We start from the raw sequence: 10742 nt of genomic DNA on the forward strand, positions 1-10742 counted from the left end.
CTTGGTTTTATATATATTTGAGTCATTTGATCTCCATTACTTCATCGTGACTGTAAGTGGGACTCTTTCTTCAGTGGACCAAACGTTCATGTAATAGAGACACATAAGTTAGTTAATTCAGTATTAGTGTAGAAATAGGACAGTGGCAACCAGTCCACGACTGAATTTTAGAAAACATTGACATGATAACACAGACAACTTCAATGGAACTTTCATCGTCATGGAGACCGAGAGTGAATAGAAAACAATCTTTGTGGGAGAGATAAAGACCTACAGTTTTCAGAGTACTTAGTATCACCGATTGTGTTTGCAAATTAACATTTTTATCGAGTCTCTCTATGTAGGCCAGGAATGTGCTGTATCTGGCTGATCTGGTGCTCCCAAGGTCCTTTCTGCCTCTGGATCCCGAATTCTGAGAATAAAGGAGTGTATCACTATATCTAGCTCTATTTGGTGTCTTAATGTTTTTCTTGACATACATACATTTGGTAGCAGATGGTATAAAGGTGACATTCATAATGAATTCTCAGAATAGAAGTGCAGCCTCACATTGAGTTGGTCAACAAATCATCAATTTTCCTCATCTAAGAGTTCCTACTATTGCTTTATAGCCACTACGCTCCTATCTACACAATAAATATCAGCACAGGAATTGATTACAGTCGATTATATCACAGATATGATATTTCAGAAAACAGTTGCCATACAACTATAAATTGAAATTAGGTTTTCTATGGTATAAATTGATATTTTTCTGAGATATTAAGAAAAGGAAACTACATTAGATTATACAAAGAAGTTGATGTTTTACTATGTACCTTAATTTTCCTTGCATTTTCAAAGATTTGTCCTGAGGTATGCAAGAGATACACTGTCATAATAGAAAAAAGTATTAGTTTTAATTTCTACAGTTCTAGCTCGAATATTTCATAGTGAAGGAGCAAATAAAATGTAGCTAAGCTTGAAATATATAGGTCAGTTTTAAATCACCCTTTTTTGATAATTTCCTTTAATTTTTATGTAAATGGTTAATGTTTTGTTTATTATATCTGCCTTCATTAAAATGACTTGTGGGAGGGTCTATTTTGAAAAAAAAAACGGTTAGAAAATCCTCAGAGGTAACAATAAAAAGGTTTATGTGAAACACTTTTAAGCTACTAGCTTGAGCTTGATTTCAAAAGCACTTCTGTTCAATGCATAGTGAGTGAATTTTCAAGCATACCTAATTCATGGGGCTTTGAGACTTCTAGATTAACAAGGAAATAAAAACTGTCATTTTAAAATTATTCTTAAACCTCAATTGCACTTGTTATCTTATAGCTGAAATATTTTAAATAATGTCTTCATATAAATATGCAAGATGTCACCAAAAAAATGCACCTCCTGACTAGCCTTCAGCAATGACTGTCTACACTGGAGTTTAATCCTCCTAAGATTTCCATTTCACATAATGGTTTCTCTTAAAGAAAAGAGGACACCTGGCAAACTAGCAACTCTCAATAAATATGGAAATGGATTTTAAAGTCTTCAAACAAAAACTTTATTGAGTTTTTTTTTTTTTATAATGAGACTGAGAAAAAAAAGTCACAGTATTCTCCTGCAATTTCTGAGTATTGATGAATGGCTGTGTATGTCTTTTTTTATTTACATGTTAACTTTGATAACATGCATTATTGGTTCAATTAAATGCCATAAACAGAACTAATTATTCTTCCTTTAACCAAAAAATGAAAAAAAGTCCAAATCGTTTCTAATAATAACTTTTTTTCTTTTTTTCCTTAGCATTTAGTGGAATCGGTTGTTGTCTGACCATAGGATTCCTCTGCCGGAGCAGGAAACCAGTGTGCCTGTTACAGAGCATATACCAGCACACTGCCTGTGTTCAAACACTATAAAGTGCTTATGTAATGAAATATCCTGTTCAACAAACCTGCACATGCAGACTTTTAGTTTCTTTTTCTTTTCACAGAATGAAAGGTGTATTCCTTAAATTTTCCATAGCAAATGAAGATACACTTAAATATAAGGACACCTGCAAAACATTCAGTCATATATAGGAATGAACATTGAATACAGAAATGAGGCATTTTTGAAAATTATATGTAATTAATCATGGTAATTCCCCAACATGGTCTATTCAAGCAATGTTTACCTTTGTTATTACTAAATTTTCTTTACAAAATTATCTGTGATATTTAGGGATTTGAGTTTCTACAGGACAGTTTTAAACCTGTTCAAATCCAGAGATATATATTGAATTTAGGAGTTTCATTTTCTGAATATTTTATTTGTTTGTTTGTTTGTTTAAGGATTAAAACAAGGTGAGCCAACCATGACGGGCAAAACACAGACCAGCAACGTAACCAATAAGAATGACCCCAAGTCCATCAACTCGAGGGTTTTCATCGGCAATTTAAATACAGCCATCGTCAAAAAAGTTGACATTGAAGCTATTTTCTCAAAGTACGGGAAAATTGTTGGCTGCTCCGTTCACAAAGGGTACGCCTTTGTCCAGTACATGAGTGAGCGCCATGCAAGAGCAGCAGTGGCTGGAGAAAATGCCAGGGTCATCGCGGGCCAGCCTCTTGGTAAGCTATGCTCTGTTGCAGATTTCCCTTTGGTCTAGCCACCATTGTTTGTGTGATACATTTGTTAGCAGTCAGCAGCTCCACAGCATTTATTCCTTTCTTACCTAGTTACTGTCTTAGAAATTTATCGTTCAAAATGTATCACTTTGCATGTTGCTGGTATTATCTCAACAAATATGTCAACTCGTAATAAAAGCTGTTTGTGATACTTACAACCGCTACCAATTCTGAGACAGGCAAATACAACATATGCATCCGACTTAGGTTTATTTGACTTGATATAGTGTGTAACTTCCACAAAACTGCTAAGTTTACTGACCTTGCGTATAGCATTTGTTATGAAAGGTTAATTCATTTTCTTTATTTACAATTTTTATTTGGGAGGAATGGTTAAAAAAAATAGTAAAATGAAATACATTTTCCAGACTAGAAAGGATCACACCTCACTTTTTCCTCAGTGGTTAGGGATGGTATATATTATGCAGCCCCTTTGCACCATAGATTCACTTTGTGCCTCAGGCTGGTGGGACAATACTGAATTCTTGCTAAGAAAAGACAATGCCTTGTGTGTTGGAATAAAAATAAGAAGAAAATATTAGTAATTATTGAAGAGATAAAAAGAACCAAATATATACTTTCTCATGTAAGAAAATACAATCAATCCAACAGTGTTTGTCACATTTATAATTCTTATATTCATATTTCAAACTGATTATATACTTTCTTCATTATTCAACATGTATCTGTAAATATAACTTCATTTTCTCTACATCCTGTCTATTTTGCAATTTCTCTAACTGTCCTTAGAATCCCCAGCTTTTTAATGTATGTAGCTTTTAAAATAAAAACTTCAATTCCTTCCTTTGACCTATATTTAAGTTGTAATCATTATCTCATATAAACTCATATAAATCCTCATCGTTGCTATAGACCTTTTTGTATAGTCTATGTATAGTCACTGTATACCAGCGGCCCAAGGAAAGGTTCTGCTTCCTGTAACTTTTCCACTCTGAGGGAATCTTTTTATTTATTTATTTATTAAAGATTTCTGCCTCCTCCCCACCACCACCTCCCATTTCCCTCCCCCTCCCTCGATCAAGTCCTCCTCCCTTGTCAGCCCAAAGAGCAATCAGGGTTCCCTGCCCTGTGAGAAGTCCAAGGACCACCCACCTCCATCCAGGTCTAGTGAGGGGAGCATCCAAACTGCCTAGGCTCCCACAAAGCTAGTACGTGCAGTAGGATCAAAAACCTATTGCCATTGTTCTTGAGTTCTCAGTAGTCGTCCTTGTCTGCTATGTTCAGCGAGTCCGGTTTTATCCCAGGATTTTTCAGACCCAGGCCAGCTGGCCTTGGTGAGTTCCCGATAGAACATCCCTATTGTCTCAGTGTGTGGGTGCACCCCTTGCGGTCCTGAGTTCCTTGCTCGTGCTCTCTCTCCATCTGCTCCTGATTTGGACCTTGAGATTTCTGTCCGGTGCTCCAATGTGGCCTCTGTCTCGGTCTTCTTTCATCGCCTAATGAAGGTTAATATTCAGGAGGATGCCTATATGTTTTTCTTTGGGTTCTTCTTATTTAGCTTCTCTGGGATCACGAATTATAGGCTCAATGTCCTTTATTTATGGCTAGAAACCAGTTATGAGTGAGTACATCCCATGTTCCTCTTTTTGGGTCTGGCTTACCTCACTCAGGATAGTGTTTTCTATTTCCATCCATTTGCCTGCAATCTTCAAGAAGTCCTTGTTTTTTACTGCTGAGTATAATATGTATATATTACATACTTTCTTCATCCATTCTTCCATTGAAGGGCATCTAGGTTGTTTCCAGGTTCTGGCTATTACAAATAATGCTGCTGTGAACATAGTAGAGCATATACTTTTGTTGTATGGTAGGGCATCTCTTGGGTATATTCCCAAGAGTGGTATTGCTGGGTCCAGGGGTAGGTTTTGTTTTCTTTTGTTTAAAAACATGAGTTACATCATCAACCTGTTTTTGATCCTCCAGGGAATTTGATACAGAAAACTTCATACTCTGTCATGTACCCTTTGAAACTCTATACTGCCACATCTTCAATCTTGTGTCCTGCCCTGTGCCTCCAGCATTGCTCTAATCTTGCCAGCATCCTTGACATACCTCCTGCTTGGAAGGAATGTGACCCTTTCTGAGGCTCTAAACTGTGGAGAACCCCCTGCTAGCTATTTGTTCCCTTGATTGTTGGAATCTTAACCTCCACAGTGAGACCTTTTAGCTTAGAATTGCTTGCCTTTACTACAAATCCTTGAATTCTGTGTAAGGCTTTTGTAACTATCATCACTTTCTAGATGAGATATGTTAGTGTATATGATATTGTCTTGTCATGTCTCAAACATAAAGCTGAAACAGTGTGTTAAAGGAACAAAAGTGCTGAATAAATGAGTGAGACAAGTGTGAAGAATAATATACTATCAAAGTTGATCAACTCAGGAGAATGTTTGGTGTGAGGAAAAGTGGGACCCAGCTATAAATGCTGATGTAGAAGAGGCTAAGGTTCACAGACAGAGAGGCTGCACTCACCTGGGCCGTACAGTGAGGACAAATTAGGAAGCCATGATATTCATTGAATTGTGAGTGAAGTCCGAAGGATGATTTTGAAAAAAAATAAAGTTTTTATGCACTATCTGATGTAAATCTCCAAAAATATATGTAAAATGCTGTCTGTCTGTCTGTCTATCTATCTATCTATCTATCTATCTATCTATCTATCTATCTATCTATCTTACTGCTCGTTTTCTCTACTGTAAAGAAAGATGCTAATTTTCAATAGTCTAGTTTGCTTCCCAGGTTCACAGTTGGTTTCCTTTATACACACACACACACACACACACACATATATATATATACATACATATATATCCCCATACTTACCTCGATGCAGGAGTTTTCTGGCTATTTGCTTCCTTAAAAGTATTGTAACTAGAAATGTAACAGGAAATTCTTCTTCCTCAGCCACATTTAGGTAATTCAGGGTCAATCTATCTCCTGTGTCTTTGTTACTGTAATACTAACATGACATTTTCGAAATGCATTTTGTTACTACTTTTTATAAAAATAATGATGACTATGAAGTCAATTCTAACTCCGATTCTCTTTCAACTGGAATTTAGCTAATTCTCTGGAGTCCTATATTCTGTCACCAATCAGCTGATCACTCAGGAATATAACTCTAACCTTGGTGTTTAAACTTCAGAACATGAGGAGATAGAAAGTCAATCTCAGATTCCTGTGCATTGAGAAGCAGAGTTATGCTGCCTGTAATGGGATTGCTTCTCATTCTCAGCCACACATGTGTCTCTCTCCGTGGGATAATCTCCAGAGCAGAAGCCTTAATAAGACATCATATCCAAATCGTTATTCAGTTAGGCGGAACCTAGTTTATGAACTTCTTTTGCCTAACAGGAAAGGCTTTTATATTAAAAGAGGTGCCTTGCAATTTAAATAATAACTTTGCTTTTCAGGTCACCTCCCCTTTTTTAATTCTGCTGATAAAAATACAGACAAAGGCAAGACATTTAGTTGCTCCTTGCTGGATGGAGTCAATTCTGTAGTAATATAGGATTAATGCCTGACTTTCCAAGCAACATACCTACTTTCATCTTAGAGTTCCATCCATATCTTTTGTTGACTTGGGCAAAGCATGACTTCAAGTAAATTTATTACTTATTTGCTGATTTTTGTCTAATTTCAAATCAAAGGTTTATAAAAAAATTTAGATTGGTGTCTGATATCTAGTACATTTATCATGGACATAATGACAGGTACTTAAAATGTAAAACACATAATGTATACACATTTGCCTTTCTCTTTAGAGTAGGAAAGCATCATATGAATTAATCCTAAGTTATTAGTTCACCCATGTTAAAACTTTTCATTTTAATAATGAATAATCATGTACCATCTTTTTTAGAATAATATTTTCAAATGCTCTATGCATTTTTAAAATCTAAAATAGAATTAAGAAGTTGGTTAAACAGTAAAAATACAACATCATAATACAAGTCCTTTGCTTTTTTTGAAATTATAGATATGTGCTTAAAATGAGACTATTTTATGATTAATGACAAATATTATCATTGGTCATTTTGGTGCTGCAAGTACAAAACTATGAATTGAAAAGTTTAAGCTTGGGAGAACAAACTGAAATGTCAGTAAGAGAAAAGGTCAGGGAACAGACTGGTGGGTGGATTAGTTGTGAAAAAAAAGTACTTGGAAGTCTGTTTTATGAAGATGCAAGTGGGAAAAGAGGTAATCATGCTAAAATTTAAAAAAAAAGTAAACTGATATCTGTTAATATAGATAAAAAAGAATCAAGAATAAGTCCCACATTTCTGGGCTGATTCTCTGTTGACAATCTAGCTAGTCAGTAAATTGAGAGAGAAATTTTCAGAAGAGAAAAAGTTTTGGTCTAAAATTATGAGTCCATGACTGAGCATTTTTTGTTATGGATAATTCATATGTTGAAAGACACATGGGCCTATGTATTACTAAAATTTCACAAATATAGGCCCCCAAAAGTGAGAGATTTAAACAAGGGTTAGTAATTTTGCATCATTGACACGAATTATGTAAAACTTATAGGAATGAATAAATAAATTCACCGTGTGGTGTCAATGGAATGCTAAGTGAGTGTTGGGTTTGTTGGAGAAGGTAGGGAAATCTTTAGTTTTTTAGAAATTTCCTAATTAACACCCAGCAGAGATTAGATCCCCATAAATTTGTTTTCTGGATTTGTATGCATGTACTTTCTGAAATGTTTCCCTGAGGTTTCCCTAGTCCTACAGCCGACAGATTCACTGTACTTCTTTCCTCCTACAAATTGTTGCCAGTCTGTACACTAATGAATCATCTTAGTCCTTTATACTGTGCTCCTTTCTGAGCTGGAAAGCCTTTTGATCCAATCCTCTGCTTACACCTACAAGGCTTCTCTAACCCAACCCCCCACCAATGTCCTGGCCAAGAAAGGCTTTCCCTTCACTTCCCAATGCAAAGTTTCTTTGATACTTATCTTCATCAGGCAAGCAGATTTTTTTAGACTGACTGGAGCCTTAGACATCCTAGTGGCACGCACGTCCTTGCTGCGTGTTCGACCCTTAACAGCAGAGAATTAAATAATATAAAATTCCAACTTGGTGAACCAATAAGTTTATTGGGATTACTTAAAGGAACATGGGTGAGGGAATTTTTCCTTGCAGGAGCATCAAATATTTAAAGACAGCTGTATCGACAAAAACATACTTTTAACATACTTATCAGCTCAAAAAAGTTAAAAATCTGGACCTCAATGCACAACCTACACAGTCCTTGACAGTCTTCTTTCCAGATAACCTTAGTTGGTCTGAGGCTATTCAGGTACTTTGTTAGGTCTCCTCCTGTAGGTGGACTGCTTATCTGAGTGAGTCTTTTAGAAGTCCTTACTGCTTTTACATGCTTGAGAAACAAGAGGTCTAGTGAATCTGGTCATATTTGGTGACTCTCTGAAGCTATTTGTTTATTTTCTGAGTTGGGTGAATTCCATCACATAGATTTTATTGAGGTCTGCCCTCCAACAGACTGCAGACACAACAAAAGATAGCTGAGGACAGAAAAGTAAAATTAAGTGTTTCCTAAGTGGTAAGCTTCCACAGTCCATAGCCACCTGTTGCAGAGGGTTGAAAGGTTTCTGCACACATGTTGTTCTTCCTCGGGTCATGAACTTGAAGTTCAAATGCAACAATATAGTTATATGTTGCCTTGTTCTCCCCTAAAAAAGACAGTGGTTATGCTACACTGCCACAGAGAGAAGCTTATATTCAGTCAAGTTCAGGCACACTGTGAATGAGGAAAAGCAAAAAGGAAGTATTGCCTTTGTGGAAATAATTTCCCCAAATATCTCACATTATCTTGATGGAAGAACCAGGGATTTTCCCACTCTATCTCCCCTGAGTGAGAGCTAAATCTACCTCATTTACTTTCTCGAAAGTGAACCTAAGGCATTTTGTTACAGTAGCAGAAAATGCACTAACGATTGGAATCTTTCTAAAATTTCTATGCTAGATGATGACATCCTATCTGTAAATTACTTTAGTTACCACTGCCAAACTACCAATGATTTCCTGCCTTCCAATGTTTGAATGTTTAGGTGAGTTTTAACACAAAATCCTGTGTTTATAATAGCTTAATCACATGTCTTTAGGTTAAAATTCTTTCCAAGTCTATATTGTCTGACCATATTCTCACTGAATTGTAGAGAACATTTATTTGGCCAAGTCTCACTGTCTGTCTCAAAAAAAAAAAAATGTTAGCATGAGGGAAATGCTGTAAGGTGAATTTCCAGTCAGTCATTGCAAGCCTTCTCAGGGTGTTCTGCATACATGAGCCTATTTTACCTCAACAATTTCATATGTTATTTGTAGACACTTTAGTGTAGACATATTATTAAAGAGTTTCTAAAATCAGATTGTAGCTCAACAATTTATTATTTAAAAACAAATGTCATCTATTTAAAATGAAAATCCATCTCAGTTTGGTCATTTAACTGAGCAGAGTAAAATTTTAATTTTCTAAGGTGAATTCTGACATAACACCTTGTTAATATCCACTAAATTTCGATTCTAGCACTTGTTCATATTAGAAATTTCTATTATAATTTTAAAGTAATTTAATAAGGACAACTTTTATTTGCATAAATACATTCCCTTAAAGAATAAATAAACTAAAGATATTTTACACTGACTATTTATAGCTCTAAATTTGCACAGATTCTTCTTTTGTACAAAAATATCATGAAGAGGTTAGAGATTGATGTAAAGAGGTGCCGATTTTACACATCTACTGATTACACAGGCTGATTGCTCATGAGCTATAAATAACCATTTGTAGAGTCTGTCTTTTCAGATTATTTTACTGTTCTATTGCATGAAGCAAATGCATTATGAACTTTGGAAATTGGCTTTAAATAGTAGAAAGAAACAAATATAAAAAAATGAGAACATTTTTCTTTGAGCACCATTTGTACAGGAAGAAAAATCTGTCTTCAGATCCCACTCTTTCTGCACTAGTCATATTTCTATTACTGTGAAAAATACAAAAAAAAGGCAACTAAAAAGGAGAAAGTCTATGCTTTGGCTAATAATTTCAGTCATTTCAGTTCATGGTTATGGGTAGATGATATTGCTGTTTGGGCTCTAGAGGACAGAAGATCGTGGTTAAGAAGTGTATGATGGTAAAAAGCAGCATACATGATGCCAGCTTGAAAGCAGAGACAGAGAGCCAAAAGGTAAGTGTCAGGGAATAAGAAACATTTTTCAAGAGCCCAACCTCAATGATTAAGTCCCAGCAAAGAGAACCTGCCTTTTCCACTTTCTATGATCTCCTGATGTCACAGTAATGTACATACTTGTCATAGAAAGCAAAGTTCTGAGGTCAGAATACTCATAGTCCAATCACTTCATCAGAAGTCATTTCTGACTGTATATAGCAGAAGGAAGCACACTGTCTTCACGTTCAAGCAAGTGATGATATCATTTCCACAGGCTCATATCCGCTGACCTCCACTACTGGAGTCGGGACGCACACAACAGCTTTCATTAGGGATTCAATGAACAGAAGAAGTGAAATTCTTGTTAGATATCTAGCTTCTCTACTACATGAAGTATTTGGTAAAGTATTTTTAAACCATCAAAATGGAAACTTTAATGTTTCAATAATAATAATAATGTTACAACTGAGAAGTCTGTGATGCACTGGGACCTTTCTTACATAAGCTGTTGTATTGAAATTTATTTTCTGAAATAATCTCATGGGTGACAGAAAATCTGTATGTATCTTCACTGTTATCAATACCATTCTGTACTGCATGTGGTGGATTGATTGAGAAGTGCTCCCATAGGCTTATATATTTGAATACATGGTTCTAGCTGGTGGAATTGATGTAAAGGGTTAGGAGTGTGGCCTTAGTTGAGAAAATGTGTCATTGTGGATGAGTTTTGAGGTTTCGAATAATCCTCATCATCCTTAACATCTCTCTCTCTCTCTCTCTCTCTCTCTCTCTCTCTCTCTCTCTCTCTCTCTCTCTCTCTCCTCTCTCCCCCTTTCTCTCTCTCTCTCCTCTCTCCCCCTTTCTCTCTCTCTCTCTCCCTCTCT

The 10742-nt window shown here is 35.8% G+C and overlaps 1 protein-coding gene across 1 annotated transcript in view; it reads left to right on the plus strand.

The window, feature by feature from the left end:
• Nucleotides 1–2317: 2317 nt before the first annotated feature.
• The window catches only part of Ralyl (RALY RNA binding protein like), a 423647-nt gene continuing 415222 nt past the window's right edge, over nucleotides 2318–10742 (plus strand). The window contains exon 1 of the mRNA XM_050161774.1: nucleotides 2318–2588. Within this exon, the coding sequence (XP_050017731.1) occupies nucleotides 2333–2588 (256 nt within the window). The 5' untranslated portion in view covers nucleotides 2318–2332. The remainder of the gene's footprint in view (nucleotides 2589–10742) is intronic.

The sequence above is a fragment of the Alexandromys fortis genome, unplaced genomic scaffold, assembly GCF_014885135.2.
Source record: "Alexandromys fortis isolate MF-2015 unplaced genomic scaffold, M_Fortis_MF-2015_v1.1 scaffold_74, whole genome shotgun sequence".
Taxonomy (NCBI): domain Eukaryota; kingdom Metazoa; phylum Chordata; class Mammalia; order Rodentia; family Cricetidae; genus Alexandromys; species Alexandromys fortis.